General features: G+C 40.6%; 2 protein-coding genes across 4 annotated transcripts; one reads left to right on the top strand and one right to left on the bottom strand.

Annotated features, from left to right (window-relative positions):
- Nucleotides 1–96: 96 nt before the first annotated feature.
- Nucleotides 97–13,320, bottom strand: disp2 (dispatched RND transporter family member 2). Of its 3 annotated transcripts, XM_067479028.1 has the most exons (10): nt 12,885–13,320; nt 9,253–9,397; nt 8,749–9,020; nt 8,035–8,064; nt 7,799–7,922; nt 7,076–7,191; nt 6,357–6,463; nt 5,719–5,816; nt 5,300–5,458; nt 97–4,333 (listed from the first exon to the last, which is right to left on the bottom strand). In XM_067479028.1, exons 1-10 carry the CDS (start codon nt 12,977–12,979, stop codon nt 1,010–1,012), a joined length of 4,470 nt encoding a protein of 1,489 aa, XP_067335129.1. In that variant the 5' UTR covers nt 12,980–13,320; the 3' UTR covers nt 97–1,009. The 3 variants fall into 3 exon arrangements, with proteins under 3 accessions (XP_067335129.1, XP_067335130.1, XP_067335131.1); XM_067479029.1 differs by lacking the exon at nt 8,035–8,064; XM_067479030.1 differs by lacking the exons at nt 5,719–5,816; nt 7,799–7,922; nt 8,035–8,064.
- Nucleotides 13,321–15,764: 2,444 nt separating this feature from the next.
- On the top strand, nt 15,765–24,003 carry pkdccb (protein kinase domain containing, cytoplasmic b). The gene is made up of 7 exons (XM_067479033.1): nt 15,765–16,592; nt 17,310–17,450; nt 18,934–19,205; nt 19,558–19,637; nt 19,924–20,031; nt 22,519–22,695; nt 23,027–24,003. The coding sequence occupies exons 1-7, from the start codon at nt 15,780–15,782 to the stop codon at nt 23,131–23,133; spliced, it is 1,698 nt and encodes a 565-aa protein (XP_067335134.1). The 5' UTR covers nt 15,765–15,779; the 3' UTR covers nt 23,134–24,003.
- Nucleotides 24,004–27,972: the final 3,969 nt, after the last annotated feature.

Raw genomic sequence — 27,972 nt, 5'->3', positions numbered from 1 at the left:
CTGCTTATGTTATTAATGCCAGTATTTGAATAGTACTGTGACATAAAATCAGCTCTTATCCATTCTTAACTGAGGGATGGGATGTAGGTAAAGACTTTCAGTTCCTTAGGCAACAAGATAGTATATACTTAAATTTATCAAGTGTATTAAGTCACATATACTCTTGTATGTGTATGAGAAACTTTTTGACTTGTAGAACCTGTAGTAAACATTACATATTTTGGCACTTACCCTGGAATAAACAGCATTAAATCAAGTTTGACAGTGAAACACTAAATGCAAACAAGCAAGCAAGCCATTGAATCACAAATTACACATCTCTTTCTACACCATGGTCCAAAGGACACACACTAATATCTTCACAAAGTGCCAAACAAACTGATAGTCTGTGATGTTTTTGCTTTAGATGTGATAACGATTAGTTCTTGCTAATATACAATTTGTATGTGTTTCTATACACAGCCATACACAATGCAAGTTACATTTATCATTCAATACAGTTATTTTTAGTCATCACTCATTAAGGTCAGTTCCAGCATAGAGAAAGGCAAGCAGTTGCACACAGGTGGCACTGCATTTGTTGATAACCCAGTCTGTGCAGATGGTCAAAAGTCCTAGGCACAAAGTAAGTTTGGGAGCAGCAGGTGCAGTACTCGATGTTAACATAATACAACATACAGTAGGTTTAGTTTTTTCTCAAGTGTGTGTGTGCAAAGTTGTGTCTGCAAAGAAAGCTTATCTTTTATTAACTGTCCTTTCTGAAAATGCCCAGTTGAACATGCTTTGATTTGACCTTTCACTGAAGGAACACTCGTGCTCTGACCTTATTTGTTACAGGAACCTTAGCAGCAACATTAGACAAACATGCTGTCACGGTATTTGCGGTTCGCAATATTTCACTTTGAGTATTGTACAAAAGTACACTTTGTTGTAGCTACAGTGATTATTTTTTCTTTATAAATTCATAGCAATTAATGCACAGTGTTTGCAAAGATTCTTCCAACTTTGCTCAACACGTATCTTCCCGATGTCCATCTCTCTTTATCCAAATGTCTGGTAAGTCTGGCTTACTGTTGGGTAAAATAACAACTTCTTCACTCTGACTCGTGCGCCCCTTATTACATGTCTCATAAACTGTTTCCTTTAGTGATAGGCGAAGTGTATCTCTCCTCCCGTTTAGGTGTCCTCGTAACTGAACTTCTACCTCTTCTTGTTGCTGCACATTTGAAGGCCCTGGATCAATGTCACTGAGGCATGTTTCACAGGAATCCTCCAGACCCTCGCAGGAGCTCTGGGACTGGGAGGAGAGGTGTCCTTTGTGGGAGAGATGATGATGGCTGTCTGTCATTTGTTCATCTTTGCAAAGACATTCCTGGTCAGTGGTCTCTAGTGTGTGGCTAATGATCACCTCCTCTATGCTGGATGATGAGGAGAAAGATGCATTGCCCCAGCTCTTAACCCCACTTGACTGACCTCTGCAGGTTTTACATAACAGCTTGTCCTTAGCTAGGTCTTCTTGTGCCAACCCCACATGTTGCAGGGTGTTTTCTTTGTAAGGAGATGAGGTCTGGATGGCTGGAGGTGGCTGGCAAATCTTATGTTGATTACTGCAGATCTCATTCTCCTCATCAATGCTATTCCTGCCCGCATCTCTCCCACAGTATCCAATGTCATCAGAGAGCACAGAGGGCTGGTTGGACAGTTTACTGGTGCAGGTGCTGTTTTCAAAGCTGTCGCTCAGCCGGTAGGCCAGAGGTTGCAGTTCATACTGCTCTGGCCCTTGCCCTCCACCTCCCCCTTTAGTCTGTTTCTGTCTGTGCTGACGTTGGTGGTTTGGGTAGAGATAGCCACCTGGTTCTTTGTCATAACTCCTCCTCACCCTAGCTCTGCCAAAGGCCCCGTTAGCTGCCAAGGCAGAGGAGGGACCAGGTTCTGTTGCTGAGCAAGAGGATAGCACGCCATCAGTCTGGTCTGAAAAACATGGCAGTGTGATCTTTCCACAGTTTTTCTGGGGTCCAAAGAAGCAGCATAGGGACTGGAAAAAGAAGGTTGCAAATCCACATGCTACACATTTAACCAAAAACAAGAAAATCCCCAGTTTTCTGAACAGCAAGGCTGTGGCAGGTAACATGATTATACCCATGGAGAAAAACGCACCAGAAACTAACGCTACAGGACATCCCATCCTTTTAGTGGCATGTGCTACTTTTCCAATTTTATCTGAATGAGGAGCCAAGTTGTAGGATATGCAATAGTTAGCAATAAAGTCAACAGACAACCCTGCTGCTGATGATATATACAGAGCCTCAATGCCGCTAAGCTGCCATTCAAGTAAAACTAGAAGGCCGACTGTGACAAACACACTCCCTCCTACAGCCACAGTCCCATATATGCTCAGTGGGATATTCCATGTGGTTAAGAGAAGCAAAACAAATGTGAGTGCTACTGAGAAACCAGCTACTACCAGAGTCTCTGAGCTTAAAGACTGCTGAAGATCAAAAAGGGACAGCTGACTGATGAACCAGCCATTCTGTAGTCCTTGTGGTGCTGATGATATTTCTGTGTCAAACCATGTCAGGATTTCTCTGTAAAAAACACTGGTTCTGCTGAAGTTGAAGCTGTAGAGGTATGTTGTTTTGAATGCCAACACGAGAGCAGCAACCCTGCCATCTGGCTGGAAGTACAGGCCTCCGCTGTGAGCCAGATGGCCCTCAGTGTACCTCTCTGCCAGCATCATACTGAGACAGTTCTCAAAAACACTGGGAGGGTAGGGGAAAGGGATGTCATTACAACAGAAATGAACGGCATCATCACTCTCTGAGCACCGTCTGACAGATACCCAATGTATCAGCTGCTCCACAATACAGACATTGTCCGTCATCGCATCTTTATCCTCAGGTGATAAAGGGGAATAAAAGCTTTGGTTTTGAACACGTCCACAAAGATCCCTTAACCAGATCTGAGCATCTGGATTGCTCATGTTAAAGTCTGAGTCCAGGACCAAAGAGCCATTGCTTCTAGGGTCAAAGTGATCTCCGTTATCAGTGGGTTTGATGCCCCAAACAAGCATTAACGCAACAGGCTTATCCTCACCATTCCTCTGTCTCTCAAACATAAACATATGACGATACTCTGCATCATACCTCTCAAACGGGTGACTGGAGAAGAAGAGCTGAGTGACCCCGCTGTCTAATGTGGGCAGCTTCATCCCAGGGTCCACGCAGGACATGTATGTTCCCCCAGCAGCAAGCACAGCAAACCAACACACCCAAATGTACCTAAACTTTACCACCCCACAAGGCAGGATTTTCAGAAATAATAAGTTGGAAGTGTCTGTAAGACCACGTTTTAGCTCTCTCAGCTTCTGACCAAGAGCAAAGAGGCACCTTTTGCGTGAACTTGTACCCCAGAATCCACCGGCACTTTTGGAGCAGCATGGTTTCCATCCCTGCACAGCTACAGATGTGGAGGACGCCTCTATGTAGCGCTCCCGCAGAATTAACGAGCACGGCAGCCACACTAATGCCAGAAGTGAGCTGATAAATGAGGCAGTTCCAAGATAAACCGAGAAACATCTGATTGCTGTAATGCTGCTGAGATAACCAGAGAAAAATGCTGCGCTGGAGGTCATTCCGGATGCTAAAACCAAATAGCCAACTTCCTGCAAAGCTCTGTGTACTCTCTTCTCCAGTGAGGCTGAGGGGTTCTGGGATAGCTGCAGATTCCAAAAATCAGCAAAGATGAAAACCTGATTGGAGCAACTTCCCAAGAGAATAAGGGCTGCACAGAGGTTGACCAGGGGGAAGAAAGTCAGGCGAAATGCTACTTTGTAGAAGAAATAGGAAGTGAAGAGAGAGGCTGCGATTGCTATCACAGACAATGCCACTAGTAATAGAGATTGCAAATATAAAGCCATTGTAAAAACAAGAGAAACAAGAGCTAGGACAGGGTATACAGAATCTCGTGCTAGGTAATACTTGAACAGTGTCTTCTTGATGCCAAAGTCTATGCCAGTAATAGTGGTATTTTTGTATGTCAGATCCCTGCCTTCAAGACTGTTCATGTATATCTCCATCATGTGCTCCCCTTTGTCGATGGGTAAGAACAGAAGGCTGTACTTCAGTGTCGGGATTTGGTATTCAACAGTCTGTGGGCCAAGGAAATCTTTATCAACAAGGAAGTGCAGGATTTGAAACACCACTCTGGATTGTTTGCAGCGGTTTGGAACAGATGAACAGCTGCCATGTTTGGGTCGGTCCACGCAAGTTTCCACTAGATGGCCTTCATGATAGTAGAGAGCACACTTCCGGAGAAGGTTCAGAGACTCTGAAACCTGGTGCGAAAGAGAAAAAATAAAAAAAAAACTCATCTAAAAAGGGGTTTGAGAAAATAAACATTCAGACAGGACAAAATGAGCAATGCACTCCAGGGGCCAGGTGGGTAAAACTAAGTACGCACTGAAAAAGAAATATGTACGTGCTTTTTTTTGTTTGCCAGATGCACATACGCCTGGTTCTGTTCTATAAATCTCAACAGTTGTGGACATAAATCCATGTGCAGAAGCCTCATTTCCACTCCCACAATTTGATTTGAATGGAAAAAGAAACAACTGTTTGCATATAATTACTTGTCCCCACTCCACTATAAAAAGGAAAAACATTAGGAAAGAATATGTACTCATTGTAATGCAGGTTTTTATGAAACAGGACACATCATCTTTATTACAACTGATTCAGCAAAAATTACCACCATTGCTTCTATGAACTTCAGAGTTAAAGATAAAAAAAAAAAATTGTAAAATTAAAAATGTATGTGTGAATCTAATTAAAATATAGTTTTAAAAGTAACAAGGAAACTGACTAATCACCTAATGTTAGAAAAGTGTGTTTCAGACAATGTTATGAAGTATGTTCCCTACACACTGTGGGGAAAAGACATATGCATGTTTTCTGTGCATCCGCATTGTTTAGACATCTGGCCCCAGGAGTTTTGTCATAGTGTAAGATTGAAAATTGCATATTATACTACTTTATTTCAGTTCCACCTAACAAGCTTTTTGTTTAAGTAAATCCACTGGCCTTAAAATGGAAAGATATTTGGACAACCACCTATTTTCAAGGTAGAGAATAATCGTTCACCCTGAGAAATGTTTGCAACAACATGCATCGCAAACTGTTCACTGACTTCACTGTACAAAATCAACTATTGCGAGTAATATTTAGGAAAAGCTTTTGCTAATAATTAAAATTTATTTAGACATTTGTTTGTATGCTTCTTTTCAATATTAAAGCTACGGTACCTGGTGTGAGGTGAGGCTGAGGCAACATGAGGCATTAGTGAGGACAGCCAAGTAGTTCCCCAGAGACCAGCTTGGACAACAGCCACTTTTGGACACCCCCTCAGTCTCCCCCCTTACATGCTCCTGGCACAGGTCCTGGAACTGAGCCTGCGAACGAATCTGAATCAGGCAAAGGAAAGATTTATTTTGACGGCATTCCCAGTTATGAAGCAAATCTGACAAACAAAAAAAAAAAATCAGATGAGATCATATACATAAAAGTAATGTTTTTATTCATGCTTATAATGTGGTTTTAAGTCAAGGAAAAGAGGAAAATAGACAATGACAGATGACTGAAGATGATGACTAAAGAGACACAGATAGAAACAAGAGGCGGAGGACTAAAGTTGAGATAAAGGGCTGAGTAAATCTGATCAAACCCTGGATTGCTCCATTTCACACATGGCATGAATGGCCTTCAGACTCCAGAGACTGACTGAGTTTTCTGATCGAAACACCAGCTGGGCCAAACGCTCGCCTGTATGGAGATATAAAGATTGTTAGTTTGTTTATTTGGATTTTCAATTTCCAAGAGTTGGTTTCAGGGTTTTAAATTCAGTGTGTATTAAATAAAAATTAGGCATTTTTATGAAAATCTCAAGGTGTAGATAGGTGTAAATCCATACAAGGAGCTTTCTGTGATTTTATGAGGCAAACAGGAGTTTAGACTTTGATGTACCAGCACACGATCTCAAAGTAGAGCTTAAAAAAGAAAAGCTAGGACTTAAAAAAACTTTGAAGAAATTATATCATGTTGGTTTGTAAATTTACATTGTTTCTATGTTTCATTGTTTTGTGGTGGTTGCAGATTAATCCCTAAGATGAAGGGTTAGCTAACTCACATTTACATGTTTTTTTTGTTTTTTTTCCCCATAATATTACATTATAATTTTGTCTGCGCAGCCGAATAAGCTGGAGCGAGTGTTACATACTGTTACATCAGTATAGTAAACATGAAAGGTTTAAGCTATCAGTCAAAAAGTAGTTAAGTGAAAGGGATGAAGTGATCAGGACTGACTTGGAGCATCGCAGAGAAACGTGTTTGGAGAAGAGTCTCTGGCCAACATCCTCTTGGTACGAAGACTGGATGTGTCTTGGCTGCTACTGCTGTCTTCATTCCCAAAACTGACACAAACATGCAAAAAAAATTTAAATTCCTTAAATACATACTTTTTGTTCCAACTAATTATATATATTTTTTTATTGTGTGGGCCACTTGTGGGCGGATATATTTTCACCTTATGAGGTTGACAAGATGACTTTTGTGTGGTTAAAGTATTAGCAAAAAGATGATTTAAAATTAAAAGCGTATTTACACATCCAATAAATATTGAACAACATTAGCATTTGGAGTTGGAGAATTTGGAGTTGTGTCCATTTGGTGTATTTAAGTAAACATTGCCTTCTTTGCTGTCTGAGCTGTCTTCTTGGCTATAGAATACATCAGAAACATTCATGATGATGTGATTTTTTGAAATTATTATAGCCATTAAACTACTTTGTGTCACATAAGTGGTATCATAAATATTATCCTGACTTTATCAGTTTTAAACACTGACATACAGTGAGAAGGCATACAAAAAAGAAGAAACACCCCTTGAAAAAGTTCACCTATTATTGATTGAAAAGTCAAATTAAGGATCATTTAATGACGTAAACAAAAAAGAAAAAACAAAAACATTAGAAACCTTTCTATACCCACTGTATTATAAATACACACTGTTAAAAATGTCTGACCTTTTAGTGAGCTGCTGTGGCAAAGGAGAAAGTTCTTTCCCAGGGCCAGTGTTCTCCTGCAGTAGAGACAAGCTTGACTGGCGAACTCCGATGTATGTTCCTCGTGGCTCAAAACCCTGAAGGAAGAGCACACACAGATGCAGTAATGCACATCAAAGTTAAATACACAGCGAGGGTGCTGGTGCCTATCAGTCCACTGCAGCACTTTATTGAATTAATGAACATCACAAGTAGCCTGTAATCTTATTAGTAATACTATTTAAAAACATGCGTATCAGCTTGTTTGGTTGAGTGGTGAATTTTTAAAGCAAAAATCACAACAGCCAAAACTCTGCTTTGATTTGTAAACATATTTTAGTTTCTAATCTAATTCATGCTCTCTCATAACACACTGTTGAATTTGACGTGTAGCATTTTCAGAGCAATAAGAGTTTATCCTTTAAGCATGCATCACAAAAAAGGTGAGAAAATGTATTTAATTAAGATGACAGTGAATGTGACTTAATTCTCTGTAGCTCTGAGAATCTGCGATGAGACTGAAGTAAATGGATACAACTGAGATTGTGAGTCATTAGCGAAACCGTAATTAACACTCAGCCTAAAGTGGTGAGGGACGTTTGGGCTGTAGATGTGGAAGAAAGACTTTAAGATTAAACTTTAGAGGCTGTATGCTTTTGTTTAAATTTGTCTGACACTGTATGTGAGTGTGAGAGAGAGCCTCACGAGTAGTGGGTCAGAGAAGTCTGGCAGTGGACCAATGAAGAGTCCAGCGAGTGAACATCCCAGCAGCAGCAGAGCACAACCCACCAACACCGTTAAGGGGTAATCCAATATCAGCTGGCAATACCTTTGAAGTACAATGCCACACAACAAGAAGCTGTCACTAACACTGAGTAAATTGTTATGATAACAACACGGCATTCAATACCCTTGTACTTTATATTAAAAACCGTACTTACTTTCTGAGGATGCTTTGTAGTCCTCGTTCCCTGGTAATAATTAAAATCTTTATTACATATTATTTACATATTACATATTTATTAACATATTAAAAATACTTTTGAAAAAAGATTTTGCACAAAATGCCCTTAAAGGACCTTTCAATATAAAGGGAAATGCACCTATTCATTTCTAGCCAAGGGTTACATGAAAAGATTGATGCCAGTCTGCTCTGTGCACTAATCTAAAGTTAACCTAGAAGCTTTTAGCTTATCTTAGCATGTAGACCAAAAACAGAGCAACTAGCTGGCCTGAATTTCCCAGAGACAACACAATGTGCCCACCAGTGCTTCTAAAGCTCACTAATTTTAACAAGTCATCTTTCATTGAATAAGCACTAACGCTGTAATATAAGAAGTCCAGGTTTCCAGGTTTTAGAGGGAAACCACAAAGAAACAGTCCAGGCACATAACACCCCATAAAATCCAACAATTTACTGTACTATTTTACACTTTGGTTTACAGAGTAAACAAAAAAGTTGTGATGTGTTTTGAGCTCTAGAGGTGCTGGCAAAATTATTTTGTTACTTTTGGTAACAAGCAAGCTGGCTGTTGGTGCTATCTTGGTATCATACTGTTGGATAATAAGGATGACATCAGTACTCTCATGTAACTCTCCACTAGAAAGAAATTAAGCACAGCTTCCAAAATGTCAAAGCATTTCTTTAATCACACCTTACTGTCACCACATGTTGCTGTGTCGGTTTCTGTGTCTTGCTTTCATTTGACCCGTGCAGCCAGTGACATCTGACCGCTCCGTGATGGGATGTCTGATGAGCAGAACTACAGCCATGCCTGACTTTCATCACTACACCCCCTTCAGCATGAGGATCTGTGGAGTCTGAATGACCACATGTGTTCAGTTTGACTGGCCCATGATGGCTGCAGTGGGGACAATTTCGGGGCTGTGAGGAATCATTCGTCCTGGATCGATGAACCCGGGGAACCTAAAAAAAGCAGATAGAAAACACAGACAGTGTATAATGGAGAATGGAGGAGTGTATATATTCTGATATAATTCAAATAATTCGAGTGACACAATAGGTATATTTGTCACTGCCTCCCAAATCCTGCCTCTATTTCTTACATTGTTTGAGACATTCTACTGTGACTCTTTTTTAATGGATCCCTATATATCTATATTAAAATGCACACAGTGCAGACAGTGCTCATGCATACTTGGTGATACAGCTGGCAGGAGGAAGAGGGTCTGCCGAGACTGCTGCAACTGTCACATAGCTCCCCCTCAGATTGGATGACTGTCAAGTGGGCCTCGGCAGAGCTCGCATTGTCAGGAGGACACAGAGAAACTGCCGGGATCTCACTGAGGAGAGGAGCAGACAGATTAGTAGAGACGAAGATGGGTGAGAAAAGATGTATGAAAAAATGGCAACAGGAGGGTGAAATGACAGACAGATCATGCGTTCAAGTTCATGCGTATGCAGTATTATTTGTAAAACTTTGGCATAACAATCTTTATCTTACACCAGTGGTTCTCAGTCCTGGTCCTCTTTGACCTCTGCCCTGCTTGTTTTTCATCTATCAATCTCCACTCACTGCTGCTTACCTGGGTCAGGTGTGTTTATCAAATCAATAGCTGGAAGATAGGAATTACAATTTATATACCCTCATCTATGGCATCTTCCAGTTTCTGATTGACTGAACACACCTGAAGCTTATGACTATCAGAGGGTAAGGTGGGGATGGTTGGAAAGCAAGTATAGCCAAGGGTCCTTTAGGACCAGGATTAAGAATCAATGTCTTATACTACACAGAGTCACACTTCTCAGTTTCTGGACTCTACACCCAACTTTATCCCATGTTCAACTGAGAATGAGCAGGTCTCCAGAAGAAATTAGGTAAGGAATTAATTTCTGTGTAACTGGCTACATGAAGTAAGGAGATCTAATGATTAATAAAAGCATGAGGTGGGGGAAAGTATGAAGTGGGGAGACAGTGAGAAAGAGAGGGAGCGAGAGTGAGACATATATACTGTACTATATACTCCACGCACAGATCCCATTATGAGAGAGGTAGCTGGATGTTACGGGTAGATAATATGAGGTAATGGCAGCAGTCAGGAGAACACTTGAATGGTGTGTATTTCTCTTTCAATTCTATAGTAAATGTTAAAAGCTCTCATGAAAACCTGGGTAAAAACACTTTCAGTGGCACTGCTCTAGAAACGGACAGAGATAAGACATTGTTTAAGTGGTTGCTCCACCACTTTGGTCCAGATTTAACAATCTTAACAACTATTAGAAAGTTTCCATTGGTTTGATTCCAGTGATTTGTATGTTGACTTTGCACCTAGCAACACTACAATCACATTTGTAGTCTTGGATGAAATATCACCACAATTACTGAATGGATTACCATGTATTTCAAGTATAACTTCATGTCCTTCTCAGGATCAACAGTAACGATCTTCTGACTTTTCATCAGGATCTATCTTCAGTAAAGTTTGCAACTTACTGCTTTATAACCAAGTATATTTAATTATTTAACTCTTTATAGCTTAAAGCTTCAGTTTGTTTGTTAAAGAGTACTGAAATATTTGTTTTTAAATATATTGTGTCAAGTTATAAAAATATTAAACATGAGGCTTATTTGAATATTTTATTAGACATTAGATGTATCTGGATACCATATACAATATAAACCACATACTGACTCAGCATTTGCCTTGATATGACTCTAATGTGCTCCAGATATTGTCCATATATCTGGAGCACATTCTGCACGTTCTGGCTCAGTCTCTGAAAGGGGCCATGAGGTCTGTATAGTCTACCACATGCTTGGTTTTCCACAGTAGACTGTATGCAACCGCACTTCCTGTCTTGTCACCATGGCGATGTGGTAAGTCAACAGAACCTAGATGTTTTGTTTGCATCCCATAATAAGGCGCACAGATGAAAAGTAAAGTGTTGAATTAGTGATATACAGCAGCAGAGGGATTATGCAGCTGATTAATGGAGGAGCTACACTTTAATATTTTGTCCATGTATCACAATTAGCTTGTAATGTGAGCTAAACAATAAATGGCTCATCCTGTACTCCGCAGCTCTTAGTTACATAGAAAATGTTTGTCATTTACTTTAGCTTATTTATGTTACAGAGAATGAGTAAAAAGTGTGTAGATAAACACTGTGCACCCATTTCACACAGTTATTACTGCTGAAACTCATATACTAATTTATTAGCAGCGTTTATATAATCTGTGCCTGGCAGCCTCCTCACCACAGGGCTCAGGATATGCGTATTTAAGCCTATTAATCCCCTTTGATGGGTTTTACAGGCTGGCCAATGTAGGCATACACACACACACACACACACACACACACAAGGAGAGTAATTTGTGGAGCTCATCAATGTTTCATTGGATGAATACAAAAATACACCGTGGAAGGTGTCACCAAACTGCTCCCCACAGCTGGGATAAAAAAAGACACTTGCATTGTGCCCTGATGCCAGAATGCCCTCATTAAACTGAATTTAGAAAATATTTTAAGGTAAAACAAAAATTACTCATTTGATTTGTAGCCAGATTTACTAATAACCTCATCCTCTGAAATCTAAATTTGTAAATTAACAGAATATCTCAAAAAGACTGTAGTTGATCTTTCTGTCCATCTATTAGTGTTTGCAGCACATAATTTTGCAGCACAGGTAATGTAGCATCAATGGGGATAACTAAGGTCAAATATTAAAAATCACATTTGTGGTTATGTGCTGGAACTTTGAGTGTGTGTTTTGTAAACTCTTCATTGGAATATCATATGAAAATATATTTATATAATATCCTTTTCACTGCATTTAGCGTTATTTGTAAAATTAGGTGTTAATCTAAGTAAAAATTGTTTTTAAGAGAACTTTAAGGCTTTCAAGACTCAAACAACAAGAGGAATCAAAGCATCTCTGAAGCTAAAACCTGTCAATTGTCAGTAGTCTCTCTGTTCTCTGCCTTTAGGTCACTGTCTTTCATCCTTTCTACAGTAAGTCTGTTTCATCAACTCTCTGGACACCACTCAATGTCATGTCCTCAAACATCTCACAAACTGCCAATCTCTCTCTCTCTCCCTCTCTCTCACACACACACACAAAACAGAACTAAAGCTGAATGCAGGAGCCAGAGCTGTTTTCTGCGGGGGTACGATTACATGAAAAAGACCTGAGGATCTGCAGAGATGATCCATGTTGGAGGGAGAAAAATGTGGCCTTTTTCTGAACTTGAGAGTAGCAGGCCTCAGCTGTTTCAAGCCTTGTTTTTAGGGCTCCTGTTTGATGTGAGTGACAGGGTTACATCAGTGACCCAGAGAGCTGGTTAACAGATATGAATGTTAGTGTGTAAGAGAGAGTCTGGTTTGTGCTGTGTAAAGGCAATAACACAACAGTATAAAGTGTTTTATAAGAGGATAAAATAAAGAAGGCATTGAATGCAATAGGTCTATTTGTAGGAAATACTGTTTGCTTGTATCAAAATATTTGAACTGAATGTACCTGATGTCATTTCGTAAAAGTGAATTGAAAACAGCACGCAGTCTATTGGTTTAACAAGCACTACACGCAGCAATTAATTTTATAGTTATGCTAATAAGACGATTACAATAATGTAATGGAAAGATGCACACAACAAAAATCATGTCTTGTACATAATCCTGCCTAAACACAGCTGGACCGGACTATGGTTCAACACATTAAACGTTTTCTAGTGTAAATCTCTCGTTCTTTTTTTTATTTTATTTACTTGCATTGTAAGCTTAAAAGAAATTCACAGACAGTAAAATAAAGACATAAATAAAACCACCCACCTTTGGCAAGCATCCCGAATTTCTCTTTCATCTGTAGGAGAATCATCCATCACTATCGCATCCGTGCTTTCCCCTGTTATGGAGCAAACATCCATCTCCCTCCGGATTTGCCTTTTAAGAGCTCAATTTTGAAAACGGGTAAACGTTCCTGTTATTTCCTGTTATTTTTCATTAGGTTAACCAAACGCTCCACATCCGACCAGACTGAGTCCACGAGGATCACAGGCTTGTTCCCGAGGATGCTACTACAGAGCAACACCGGGGCTGTTTGGGTTAATCTGCCCCGAGCTCACTGCTGATTGGCGGAGCCGCGGTGATGCCGAGGACGCTGCCTGGTCGCTGTCCAACCGGCCGCGGTGCTGGAGCACAAAGTGACGGGTAGTATGCATCCTTGCCTGTTCAATTGGCTCGGGCTGCAGCTACAGCTGCTCTTTAATGTAGGCTACGTTATGAAGGCGCACAGTCACTGATGCTGTTTTCAGTTAAAACTCTAACCTGATTAGGACTTCCAGCTGCTGACGACCACTGAACACTGTAGGCTACTATCAGTTTCCTGTAGCGACCAGTAAAGAGGGGACTGATAATCTGTAATTAGAAGAAATACTATTACGTTCATTACCATTAATATTTTTTAAGCTTTTATTTAATTATGAATAGAAAATGATTAATGAAAATGACTATCTGCACCTTTTTATTGCATTGCAGTAGCAAAAAACTAACACTACTGTAGGTGATGTTGTGGTTTTAAGAAGTAAGAAGTAATTTACTGATCCTCTGAAGATCTACAGAAGCCACTACTATGGCTACTACTATATTGGCCACACCACTGCATGTAGGTCATACCAGCATACCTGCTTTAAAACAATTAGATTTATTACTACAGACTGCAGATCAGATGACTTATTAAAAACAAAAAAAAAACATTTGCATTTTCAACAAAAAACACTGCTGCTTTTTACTTTAAAAGTTGTTCATATGAATGGATTGTAAGTGATTTACAAAGAACTAGTAATATTTATTAAACAAAAACATTTCATAAACTATTTAAAGGCTGTGCTATTATGAAGAAGTAATGAAGAGTCTAAGAAATCATCCTGTGTTTTCAAATTTCTTACCTGTGATACGGTAAAAGTCAACTATTTCTCTGAGAATCATTGGAGAGTTGTTATGTTTTTCTCAGACTAATTATTTTCAGGCTGTTCAGGGGTTTTGAGATAAACTTTCTGTTCCACTTCATACCATAATTAAGCAACACAGACAGGGAAGAAAAAAGGAACAAAGGAAAACAGAATATGTCTTTGGATTTACTTAAAAAAGATTGAGGGCTGAGGTTACAAGAAAAAGACTGTGACACAGCGGACTTCTATATGTGACTCGCTGCTAATGAGGCGGCCACTGGTCTGGCTCTGGTTATAAATGTGAATCATACCACTGAGCCCTTGTCTCGAAGGGGCCACCCTGGAAAAAGGGAAATGATTTAGTGGAAGAAAGGCAAGGATTGAGAAAAGGAGGGTCTAAGAGGTTTTGTAGGAATGATCAAAGTCTTTGCTTCAAGGTTTTAACAGGACGTGGAGACTATGAAAGATGGGATCTTTGTTTTTATCTCAATTTGGCCTCAGATCTTAACTTTTTTTTGAAGTAGCATTTTTCAAAAACAATAAGAGCATCCATATAAACATTTAACATAATACTTTTTATAATTGAATCAGACAGACACATACAGAAAACAAATATTAACCCAACAATAACTGAATTATAGACCAAAGAGAGGGTCACCTTGAGTCTTGAGCTGGGTCTCAAGAACAGCCAGAACAGCCCTGACTCAACATGTGAGACTACACTCTGTCTCTAGTGTACATTGAGTCATGATACTAGAAACCGGTTCATAGTAAACCAGCTAAACAGCTCTAAACCGAGTTATTCAAGGTCCAAACTACAAACAAGTCTGCTCTGGTTTGTTGATTATATGCAGGATTTGTTCGGTTTTAATCAAAATCCTCAAGATGAGTAGCTGATAGCTTTTAAAGCTAGTAAGTAGATTGTCAGGTTTAGATTTCATTGTCCTCTGCTGTGTTGGTGGTTGGCATGGAGTTTTCTGAGCAGCCCGTGTTGCAGCTGACATGGCTAATGCCTTGTTGACTTCAGACACTGATTAACTTACAGTGTTTAACTCCCCAGCCCACTTCACATGCACACACAATAAAAAACCCACACAAACACACGTCCTGAATACCAGACACACACACACGGTGAGAGGCTGATGGGAGCGGGGTGGCTTTGGTGGTGACAGCCATGGTAATTTCCTGTGGCAGATTTCTGCTTGTGTGTGGTGATGCAAAGGAAAATGCTTCATTACAAATTCAATGCTGCCACAAGATCTCGGTAGGAAGCACAGTAGGATAAATAGAGATACAACGGGGAAACTGCGATCAAAACAAAAAATCTGTGACGATCTAATATGATATTTTTATTGAACTGATATGGGAAATGAACAATAAGAAATCAAACAGTGGTGTTCTGTTGCTAGAAGAAAAGGGTATTTTGCTGCCACCAGTTGGGCAGATTGTGGAGGTGACATCAGCTCTCAACCCACCTCTTACTACAAGAACATGTCTATTTCAACAGTTTTTCCTTATTACAACACCACCATTTGCACAAATTTTAAAGAAAATTAATTAAGAAAATATAAACTAACATATACGTTTTCCCATGATAATTCTAATACCAGTTTAAGGACACTTTTTAATATATTTAGTTTATTTGTGTGTCTGCGACGAATAAAGAAATGTAGTTTATTATGAGGCAACATGATTCCTTGAAATACTTTAGAGGCAGCTGATTGCTGATATAAAATCAGCTGTGCACAGCGCTTTAACGCGCGGATTGAGTGTCAACATGAGGCCGAGCAGTCCTGCAAAGTTTTTCAGCGGGTGTAAAGTTACGAGCGGAGAGGACACACCTCCAGAGGGAGTTGCCGGGGAGGTGGAAACAAGGAGGTGGAAACGATCGGATCAACTTCTGCAGAGAAGTCAGGCGTCCTTTCACACGGAGAGAGCGTCTGTGGACGAGTGTCCCTTCAGCTGTAGTGGCCGTGCTGCGAGAGGAAAAATGCCCGGGATGGGCAACTCTTTACGCGCGGCCGCCCTACTGGCTTTCGTGGTTCTTTCTATCCTGCTGTCACTCCTCATTAGCAGCATGCAACAGTTTGGAGCGAGAATATCGCACTTTTCCAATGCAAGTCTTGCTGGTGATGAGGAGACAGCGTCGCTCCGCAGGGCGTTGATTTACCAACTCAACGAGAGGCGTAAAGAAATTATCCCGCTGCTTCCACCTATTGATAATGATGAAAACAGGCAGTCAGGGGAAACTCGATTTTCTTCCAGACTTGACTCGACTTTGGATTACAATCTGTGGAATGAGATCACAGATGGCTCCAGGAAAGCGCATATGGATGGAATGGGTTGTGATTCTCTGGCGGGCATGCAGGCAGTGGACGTCCTCGGGTCTGGATACACTAAACTAGTTGTCAAAGTGAATTTAGCTGGAGGTCAACCCGTGGCGCTGAAACTCGTCAACGAACAGGGGATAGACATGGGAAAGTGTTTGGAGGATTTTAAAGACCCACAAGGCTGCCGTGAGCTCGTTTCTTACAAGCTGCAGAAGGAAATTGTTTTGTTGCAAAGGTTGCAGCATCCAAATGTCATAAAGGTAAAGTGCTCTCTCTGTCTTCCTCTGTGCACACTGTTAACAAACCCTTTTATGTATTACAAGGGTACAATTACTGCCCCACTGCCAAAGCGGCTTTATAGACAAGACAATTGCAACGTTAAAGTCTGTATGGAGGATTAGATGTTTCTTTCTGAGCGCTGGACCTTCTGCTGGTATATTAAAATTTTCCATAATCCATGCACCACTGCTCACATTTTTCTTTGTCTAGCACACAGTGAACTGGATGAAAGGCCTGGTTGGCTCTGCAGGACCTTCCCATGTAATTAAATTAAATTCACTGACCCTCTTCTGACCTTTGGGTTCAGTTTGGCATTAGAAGACAATGCACCTCTGTCCTCCTTACTATCCTAGGTTGCATCTGAAACCTCAAGCGTTTATTCACTCAAACCATTACAGCCCAATTTAGAAAAAGTGGTGGGTTTCTCACAAACCGTGGTCTATTGATTAAATTTGCAAATGTACAAAGCACATTTCCATGTCGGCTATAATGGGATTTTCACTCTGACAAGTGCTTGGGTTGTAGGGAGACAATTGGCAGAACATCATGTACTCTCAATTCAAAGTGCTCAAACAAATTCAACTTTGTTGTGAATTGGCGCTATATAAATAAAGTCACCTCCGTGCACAAACAAAATGGTATGTCCTGTGCTTGGTTAACTTATCTGTGACTAACCTCAGTTATTCTTCAATCAACAGCTCAAAGGTCACTGTGTAGGGGATGCAGGTAACCATGGGGAGAAGGGAACAGAGGGAGGACGAGTGACGGTCATTCTGGAGCAGGGGAGTCCTCTCCAGATGATCCAGCTGCTCCAGAGCCCCTGGGAGGACAGATTCAGGGTGAGCACATTAGCTGCAGGTTGTTGGCTGCCTATGAATGGTCTGTGGTTTATCATCTACACCATTCTGCAGTAAGGAAGGCTAAAATTCTCCCTTCACACATATTGTAAGTCCTGCATGTTCGATCTTCCTGGCAGATGAAGTGAAGGTTGAAAGACAAAGGAGGCTTACATTTGAAACTCCTGGAAATCTGACATCTGTCCCTCAGAGTATTTGATCAGGCCACAGTTGGCCTGGGAAGGAGATGGCTCCTGGAGTTAATCCACTGCAGGCTAGGAATGTCATCTCATCCCTAACACACACACACACACACACACACACACACACACACACACACTTGCAGACACAGCTCAAGCTCAACCCCCCATTACAGGTATGCTCACAGTGTAGAATTAACATAGGCTGAGTTTCCACTCCAGGGATCCAAGTGTGTTTGTGTGTGTATGTGTGTGTCTTCATGCATGGATGTGTTTGAAAGAGAGAGTGGGAGAGAAAAAAAAAGAAAAACGTCATGCATGCTTTGTTTTTGGATTAGCAAAACTAACATCCCAGTCTGCAAGTATTTCTCATCAGCTATAGGCCTCATTTTGCTACATCACACAAATAGCCGTTCATTATACCCTCCCTCAAAAACGCTTGGCCCCTTTCAGCTTTGCTGCATCTGTGGGGGCTACAGTAATCCAGGGGTGTTTGGTTTCAACCAGCCCTGTTTTTGCAGGGCTGCGATCCCACCAAGTGACATCCAAAAGACAAGACGTATTACCTAACGCTGCAGCTATATTTGTAGTGTGCGAAAGATTCATTTCATACTCTGTCAGTGCAGGGCCAATACCTTTTTTTATTTTTCCTTTAGTAGTCTATTTTCTGTTTTTATTATACAATTTAAAGAGTACTACAAAAACACGCCAAGGAAATGGGTTCGTGAAAAAATCTCAAAGCACAAAGTTTTTGCCAGACCAACCGTTTTTATATTTCCTTTTTTGGTATATAATAAAATGTAATTATATTGTTGTGTATGTTACTCACCAGATTTTTTTTTTATTCATGCACTTTTTAATTTTAAACCTTTTGATTGGACAAAAAGTTGAACATAAACGAAAATTGAAAATAATCCTTTAATCTTTTCTAATTTGTTCTATTGTTGTCAAAACAAATCACTAACCCCAGCTTTTCTATTAAGAAGTTATTTGCAGGTTTAATTCATGATAATAAACACAATATTCTCTGGCTTTAAATGTATATATTTCAGTTTAGAAAATCACTGTTTTTTAATTTCAATTTTACATTGCTTTTTATGTCAGATTTTTTATCAAAGAGAAAATCTATTTTGAGAGTTGTCTATTTGAATAAAGGTTTAATTAATTTAAGTAATAAATAATTCAAATATTAAATTAAATAAATATTGGTTAATTGAGGGACAATTTATTGACTATGTTTCGACTCACTTAAACAAATGGCCTGGTTTTGGTGTGTCTCCTCCCAGGTGTGTCTGGACCTGGTCCAGCTCCTACACTTTCTCTCCCAGTCTCCTCTGGGCTCTGTGGCTCTGCTCGACTTCCAGCCCCGACAGTTTGTCACTGTGTCTGGCAAGCTGAAGCTCACAGACCTGGATGACGCCAGCGCAGAGGAAACCACCTGTCAGACAGACGCAGACTGCACCCTGCAGTTTCCAAAAAGAAATTTCACTGTGCCCTGCTCAGCGCAGGGAGTGTGTGAGGGCCTAAATGAGAAGAGGAACATTTACAACGCCTATAGGTAAGAAAAATGACAGTTTTACTACATGATAGACGTGTGATGGATGGATGGAGGGAGCAACGGGCTACATGGATGATTGGTTAAATATAGACCAAGTTGACACCTAAAATGTTGATAGTAAAAACATACAGCTTGAAATCTGAATTTTGATGGAGGAGGTTTGATGAATAAATTGGTAGTTCCTGTGGAAAAATTGAGTATTTCCCCCTGAAAAAGCCTTCAGACTTCTGACAGCTTTATAGACTGTTTGTTTTAACACCGCTGTGAGACAAGTCATGTTCTGTGGGAACTATGCGATGGGGCTTGTCTGTCTTTCTGTTGGTCTGAATGAGTTGTCTTTGCTTGGCCCCAGGTATTTTTTCACCTACCTGCTGCCTCACCAAGCCCCGCCCGGCCTCACACACCTGGTAGACAACATCATGAACTCCACAGGTGAGGACGAGAGACATCTCGACATGACAGGATGTTAGCTACCGGAGATCAGAAAGCATATCATGCCATTATTATAGTCATGTAATGACATGCCTCGATGTAAGTGCTTCTTTTAATGAGCTTGACAAGATGCCCCCTGACAAGTAACGCTATAATGAATACAAGTTGTTATCTGCTCACAACACATGACTGGGATTAGATAGGAGAGTATAGTGAGGATAAAAACATAACTTTATGCATGTAGACAGATCTTTTACCGGATTTAATGCATTGAGTGTGTCTCCAGGAGAACTGAAGGCTGACATCAATCAGACTCTGGAGGCCTTTGAACGCATTCTCCTCTTGTACAAGTCTGGCCTGCACCTGGACAACCTGCCTCCATCAATAATCAGAGGTAAGACTTTGTGGAATAAAGGCTTTTAAAAAAATAAAATGCAGTACACCTGCTGGCAAACCTTTTCTTGGAATTAATCCTTTGCTTTTTGATCTAATTTTTAGAGAAAACTCATTCCTAACCACTGTTTTCTTTTGTTTTTGGATCTTTTTTCAAAATAAAGGGGAGTGGGCTCTCGTAGTTGGGCTGTTTTGACAGGTTTATTAGGCAGCTGGAATGAAAGTACAAGACCAACAAAGTGGGATTAATCCTGCATGTCTCTGGCTCACCAACCCCAGTCAGCATGCATTAAACAAACAGTGCTGGGATTACATTAAAAAATCTTTCTGTTTAGTTTTGGGATAGTTGTTTTGCAAACATTTGGTCCAATTTTAAAACTTTTTATACACTAAACTCCAGTTAAATCAAGTTGCTTTTGCAGTGTAGTCAAGTACAGTAATTTCTGCAACTTGTCATCCCACTTGTGTTTACACTCTGTGTAAGCATGGAAAGTCCTTCATTTCTCGTCTCTCCAGCTTGCCTCCATTCACTCCACTGGAGCTCCCTCACCCCTCCTGTCTCTCCTCTCAGCTCTATGAAATATTAATAACAGAATGACTGGCCTGCGTTCCTGTGGCTAGATTTTTCCATCCCCCACATGCTAGACTGTTTATATAGCAGCGCTTTGTGAATTTAATCACAGATTGAGGGGAAAGTGGTCAGGGGTGCTGAGGCTAACACCAGGAGGGAATGTTTTAGCTTAACAAGGAGGTGCCCTGAGTCAATCCTGCTGCTGAGTGAATATGTGTGTGTGATAAGACTTAAAAAAAGCTGGTTAACCTAATTTAGCTTTTTTAGCTAATTTAGCCCTTTAAGTTTTTTTGTTATAGGTTAACTGTATTTTAAAAATAAAGTACACTTATTATCTTACACTTATTGCCCCTAGTTACAGCCATGTATTTATCAGACAGCTGTAATACTTAAAGTCGCATGATTCTTCAAATGTTAAACCATTGTACTAAATGGTTAATAGTCCGAAAGAGAAATCACAAGTCTGCAGTTGTGTATTAAAACACATATGGGCTCATTAAAAATGGAAATTCTAGCCAAAACACAAACCCAATCTTGATAAAAGAAGCCAAATGCCAACTCAAAGTGGAATATAGAGTGTGTTTGTCTCGTCAGGTCCCAAGTCTTAATTTGAAATTGCTGACAGATGGAGGTTAGTTGGCGATGTGGATAAAACTTTTCCCTGCAGTTGAGATCATCTGTGTGTTGACGAAGAGGCTGCCTCTGCAAGTGTAAATTTAGCTGTGTGTTAAAAAGCACAACGTGGATTTATGTCGGTCCTGAGCTCTTTCATAAATAAAAAATATGTTTGATATTCTGTACATTCATATGAAAGGAAGTCTGTTTCCTGCTGTTCAGCCTAAACACAGAGAGCATTATATTATTCAGATGTCTCATCAACAGCTGAGGACTGCCACCCTTCCTAACCGGCCTCATTTTTTTTTTTCCTGAAAGGAGAAGTTCCTCTAAACACTCCATTCCCTTGTTCTCCTTTCTCGGACCCAGGAGGCAGATCTTCATGTCTTTTTCCTCCTAACAATACCCCCCCCAACCCCCACCAGCTCCTGCCATTTAGGAAGGTTAAAAGTTTGTAACCGTGTGCCTCCGCCATACACACTCACAGACGAGGCTTTTGTTCCGTGTGTGTGTGTGTGTGTGTGTGTGTGTGTGTGTGTGTGTGTGTGTGTGTGTGTGTGTGTGTGTGTGTGTGTGTGTGTGTGTGTGTGTGTGTGTGTGTGTGTGTGTGTGTGTGTGTGTGTGTGTGTGTGTGTGTGTGTGTGTGTGTGTGTGTGGCTAATGTGTAGCAGATGATTTAAGGGGATATCCACAAAAAGTCTGACTGCAAGAATTATAATGATGGATGTAACACAAATGTTCAACAGGAGGGAGGACAAAGAAAATGTTTTTATTTTTTCCAATTTGTCAGCGAATGGCCCAACTAGTGTCAGTTGGAAAGGTCAACCAGACTGCTGACCAAATGTAATGTTTTGTTTGTTTGTTTTTTCACAATTTTCTGGCATTTCACACACCAAACAAATAACTTATTAAATATTTAATGAATAAGATAATTCTCAGATTAATCAATAATAATAATTTATTGCTTAATAATAATTGCTGCCCAGTTTGTTAATAAAACAGGCTGAAAAAACAAAAAGTTATTCTAAATATTAAATATAATTCAAATGTTAATTTTTACACAACCCCACTGTTTTTGGCATTTGTCTCAAAGTTAATTCCTATCTTTTAAAGGTGTCCTAACCATTAGAACACCTTTGAGTCAGAAGGAGCGCTGTAGTTGACAATAATGTATCTTAACCCTCAACCTGTTGTTTTTCTTGTTGTTCCTATTCTTCACGATGTTTCCTATTCTCTGAGAATGCTTCAAAAGCTGTCAGTACCTTCATGTACTAAAGTGGCTTTTCTTCTTCCTGCCATTAGATTACACCGTGATGCGAGGTATGGGGACTTCTGGGAACGTGGAGTACCGCTGCTGGCCATCCTACAGCCAGCAGGGCTGCGTGTTATCAGTGCACAGTGCCAGAGAGGCAGCGTACATTTGTAACTACCACTCTCAGTGCAACAGCTTCAGTCTGACTGGAGAGAAGACATGGACAGGTTAGTAAAAAAGACACCTTTATTTTTGGTTGTTTTTTTTTCCCCTTTTGATCTGATCCAAATATCAAATGAAACTTATTACATAAGGGAAAAACCCTGAAAATGCTTCATAATAAGCATGTTAAGGCCTCATTACCTACAAAAATATGGCTGTCACATGACTTCAACTGCTGAGTAAACATTCTCAGCCACTACTTCTTTAATCTTTTGATGAAGGTCTTAAACATTGAAATGCACACAGTAATTAAGGATATCAAGTCAAAACATGTTGTTTTAATGATGTTGCTGACTTATTAAACGTGGCTCCTTTGCTGTCTCTCATGTTTTGCAGGTCGGTTCCTGGCCTCCTTCAGGAGCAGCTTCACTCACCTGGTGCCTGACGAGACATTAGAGGTGTATGTGAAGAAGACAAAAGTGCCTGAAAATCCTCCCGTGTGACGTGAGGAACAGGCAGCACAATCGTGTTTCAGTCGAGCATCGTTTCATCGAGGTTCAGAGACAACGCATGCAACTGTGATGTCAAGCAAAGCACAAGCGCTCAAGATCAGAAACTGTGTCTTCCTCATGAACATGTCGAACGCAGCTCGGCTCAGTGGGTTTGCAGGAGGCCGAGGAGGCGGCGTTTGAAGTGAGGCGAGTGAATGTGATGTATTTATAGGGCTTCTGTTCAGTGACTGTTTGATCTGCTTGCCAGCTCACTGCCTCTGCCAACTACTATTTAAAGGGATTTCCCTTCAGGTACAATTAAGGAGGGAGAGCCTTGTGCCCTCAACATGTTTTTTTCCCCCTACCTTGTCTTTATGTGCCATGTGCGTAGGCTTTCCTTGTGAGACCTGGTCCCTGCAGTTGGATTTTTAAGCCAAGGAGGTAATAAGAAGAGCCGCTGCAGCTCAACATTTGAAGCCCAATGACGAGGAAAGAAAACAAGCTCTTATACAAATACACTTTGATGTTAATGGCTGAGGTTGCAGCAGTTTTTCATGGTTCCTCTGGCTTGGCTGCGCTGTGGTATGGGATGGCAACCATGTAAGCATTTACACATCAACAATGAGCAAAGATGATTAGTATCATTCCAGAGTCTGCTTTTCCATACTTTTTTAGTTTATATTGCTTAGTTCATAACTATTTATGTGATCAAATGAATTGGAATTGTTCTTACACAATTGTGCATTATAGCTTATGTGCACCTTGTGGGTGAAACTTTTATTTTCAATGAAAAATTATTTACTCTAGTTTTTTTTTTATACTTCACTAATTGTAACTGTACAGTTTTACATTTTGTGATTTTATATAAATGTATTGCTTCTATGTTTTTGTAGTTGTGGTCATTTGCATTTTTTTTGTTCTAATTGTAACTATAATTCACTGTGTGTGTGTGTGTCAGTGGGGGAGGTGAAACTTGCATGTGTATACTGACCTGGTTTTGTGTGTTTAAAGTCCTTTATCTGATCACATGCCCCCACATTTAAATCTTTAGCCCATGAGAATGGGTAAGACTGCAAACCTACAGAGCTCCGCAGAGTTTACACAATACTAGAAAAAATGCATTCAAATGCCCCGTCATGCTGAGCTCATTATGAGCCTTAATTAATACATGTAAATGGGCTCACTTACTGGGCCTTTGTCATGGTGACAGAGAGAGCTCTACTGTAAAGATAAAGGACAATCAGAGCTGAATCTGTGGTTTGCACACGAATGGGCTTGCCATCTGTGTCTGCCAGGAGGAACCTGCTGAGGTTGAGATAAGTGCATGACTCAGAGGTCAGGAGTAGCATGAACATTTATCAGCCACACAGTTTCTAGGAGGAGAGAAAGCACAGACCAAATACCCGCGATGTCCTGATAAAAGCCAGAAACCTTTGTTACACCCTGTGCTTTTCACATATTTCCTGTTGCTGTTACAGAAGAGGGTGGAAAAAAACAAATGGTTTAGTCGTGATGCTCAATTTTTTTGGTGTTATTGTGTGTTTAAATAATCGTATATATTTAACACACTGCATAATTTTATTGCAGGAAAAAAACAAAGCTGAGTATGAATCAAATATCTGTGGTGATTCCTTTACCATTCAGCCATATCATCACCACAGACTTGAAAAAACATGTCCCGTCTACAAATTACACTTTTATGGCTGAGACACCACAGAGGCCTCAGGGTCTTTTTTCCCCTCATGTTGGCCCCTTGTTGTCTGGACAAAGCTGGCTGATTAGAGTCTGATTATGGAGATAAGAAGTCAGATTAGACTGGACCAACGCAACATGACTCACTGGAAGGGCTGGTTACACAGTGAGAGAAATATCCCCCACAAAAGTGTGTGTCTTTTGTCTGTGCTTTAGTAAATCGATTAAAACTTAATGGAAATAGCTCCAGGTAGCCACAAAAACTCAAATACTATTATACATAAATACTATACTATTAGTTAGATTTAGCAGTGCTGGTGCACATATGTTGTACTTCCACACAACTAAGTGATGCTCTGTTTCAATTTCGGTGCTATGCTAATATAACTGGCTTCTGTCTTGGTTTTTCTTTTAAGTTCCTATATTTCTCTTTTAGCTACAGGTTAGGGCTCAAAAGTCATATCTCAAGTATTTGGAAAAGCAGCTGACATGAACATTGAACTTGGTAAACTGGTCAACATAACTTAAAGCATTTATTCACAAATTCGCCATGATGATACTGAGCAAACTCCTTAAGCTTCTTGTCTTCCAGCGATAAGCTTTAATTTGGTAAAACTTAGAGCTGTCAGCTCAGAGAAGAAAATGTCTGGCGTCTAGCTTGTCTTGGCCCTCATTTTGACAGAGCTAATGGATGTTCTGGCCTCATACGAAAGTTGCACATGTTTTATGCTTTAATATTTTGAAACGTGCCAAGTGCTGATAGATTCATTAGGGTATTCAGTTAAATGTAGTGTATGTGCACTGCACAACAATGCATCTTTCTTCTTATTCTGGCATGTTGGAAAGCCTGGGGTTGGTGAATCAGCACTATGTTCAGTGGTTGTTGCAGATGAGTTCCACACAGTTTAGTTTTTGTATTCTACCTTGAGTCTGAACGTATTCACTTTCTTTCCCCTGATTTGTTTATTTAGCTGGAATTATGTGTGCAGGTTTGAAGGTTCAGCTGCTCTGAGCCTGTTTTTTATTTTGAACTTGTTTTCATACTAACTGTGTGGTGAGGCGTTTAAATGATAATGTGCCATTGCTGTCCCTGTGTTCATGTGTGGCATGCTCTAACACTGTTTAAAACCATGTACTTGACAAGTTGGTCTTTTGTCAAGTTCAGGGAACGAGTGGGGGAGGACAAACTTTTTTTACTCTGCTCCATACCCCTCCATCTTTGTTTTTTTAAGTTTCCAGTTTCACCCGACTTGTTTCCGTCAGGGTTTATTCATGACCTCCATCTGGAAAGAATATATGTTCATGAAAACAAGCCATCAGCAATTTTAGGGAAGAGAGTCTGTGTGTGTGTGTGTGTGTGTGTGTGTGTGTGTGTGTGTGTGTGTGTGTGTGTGTGTGTGTGTGTGTATTGGGAGGGGGACATAAGGGCCTCTTCTGTGGGATTCAGGCTCCTCCATTGCAACAGTGTTAGTGCAGTAAGAAAGATGTGTATGAATAAGCTAAGACCCAAAGCCTCCCTCATCATCTCTTAAAATCCTGGTGCAGTGAATTTGTGGTCTGGCTAAAGTCTTTGATTCAAATACAAAGTTACTCATCAAATGTTAGAAACCACAGCTGCTGGGAGAAATTATGTGTCAGTCGGGTCTCTGGCAGAATGTTTGACCTTGGCTCAGACTAAAAATATGCATTAACCGTGAAAGCCTGCATAGTTCTGCAGGAAAGAAGATCTGGCTTGTGTTTGAGCTGCTTGCAGGAACGTATGCAGCCTGTGACAGGAGAGATAGAGCAGATATTCACTCAATTCCATGCTCACAGAAACACCTCTGTGCCTGTCTGCCGGCTTGGCTGTGGTACACAGGAGACCAGCCCGTCACACCTGAGAGCCTCTGAAGAGTAGCCAGACATTTAGCCGGTCTGTCCCGAGCACAGAGCCTTCTTAGTTTGCTGGTTGCTGTCTCTATATCTAACTGTCTAACTAACTATTTGTCTGCCTGCCTGGAGCTGATATTATCTCTTTCAGAGCCATATTGGCTTTAGCAGGCCTTGAAGGAGAGAGCAAGTAGGTGTGCGAGAAGAAGAGGTTTTAATTTCTGTCTGTCTGCGCTGCATGGCAGGGGTGTGGCTGGATCATGTTTTAAAAGCCCTGGAGTTAACCCCAGTCAAAAGGTTTATGCCTACCACCAAAGCCACAGAGTCATTTGAAAGGTGTAATAGCTCAGCATTGTATCCAGTGACATCTCTGTGGATCCATCTCTTTTCCTAGTGTATGTCAAAACTGACACCTGCAGCAATTTACAGTAACAAACATATAGATCCTTAAAACCATATTTGTTGAATACAAAATCTATGTTTGGTAGCCCTGTTGTTGTTGTACTGCTCAAGAGAGAGCAAAAAAAAAAAAATGTTTAACCAAAGATAAGATTTTGTTTATGAGATCTCCACATGTTCTCATGCCTGCATTCCCTCCTACTCACAGCAGCCTGGGTGATTTTTCTTTTGAAGCCCACCTCTCTTCCTCAGCAGTTCATCCATCATAGAGTCTCTGGAGTCTCTTTTGCCCCACCCATCCTCCTCCGTTGTTGCAGCCTCCCTCCCTGTTTAAAACATGCCTTCAGGGCAAAAACCCTCCATGGCTTTACTATTAATTTAGGCCTCTTCTGCTCTGTTGCTGTTAAATTGTTCCACTCCAACCCTCCATCAGTGTCCTCCTCCTGCCAGTCCTCCACCGAGCCCTTCTCCTTCCAAGTCACAGCCCACAACTCCTGTAAAGCATCTTGAGTTTCCCCCGTCTTTTTACTGGCTGAGACCTGAGGGCAGGGCTGCAGAAGTTCAGGAACTGTGGCTTATGGTTGTGTGTGTGTGTGTGTGTGTGTGTGTGTGTGTGTCCTGCTGACTACCATAGCTGTGCAAATCCAAGTGCCTGCCTTTTGTTGCATGCTCTGGAATCCCCTGTGTCACACCTCGGCCATTTCTCAGTGGGAGGACGACTGCCCCCAGCTAGAGGAAGATTTCCTTCTCTACAGTTAATCTTCTACAACAAATACACACTTTGATGCCTTTTGAGTTGCTGAATTATATTGTAATTGGGACTTTTATTCTAATAATTTAATTTAATTTTAAAGTTTAGTTCTTGTTTTCCACAAACAGTTTTATCTTTTC

The sequence above is a fragment of the Channa argus genome, chromosome 16, assembly GCF_033026475.1.
Source record: "Channa argus isolate prfri chromosome 16, Channa argus male v1.0, whole genome shotgun sequence".
Lineage (NCBI taxonomy): Eukaryota > Metazoa > Chordata > Actinopteri > Anabantiformes > Channidae > Channa > Channa argus.
Note: the sequence above shows the minus strand (reverse complement) of the source record. Positions and strands in the feature narration are given on the sequence as shown.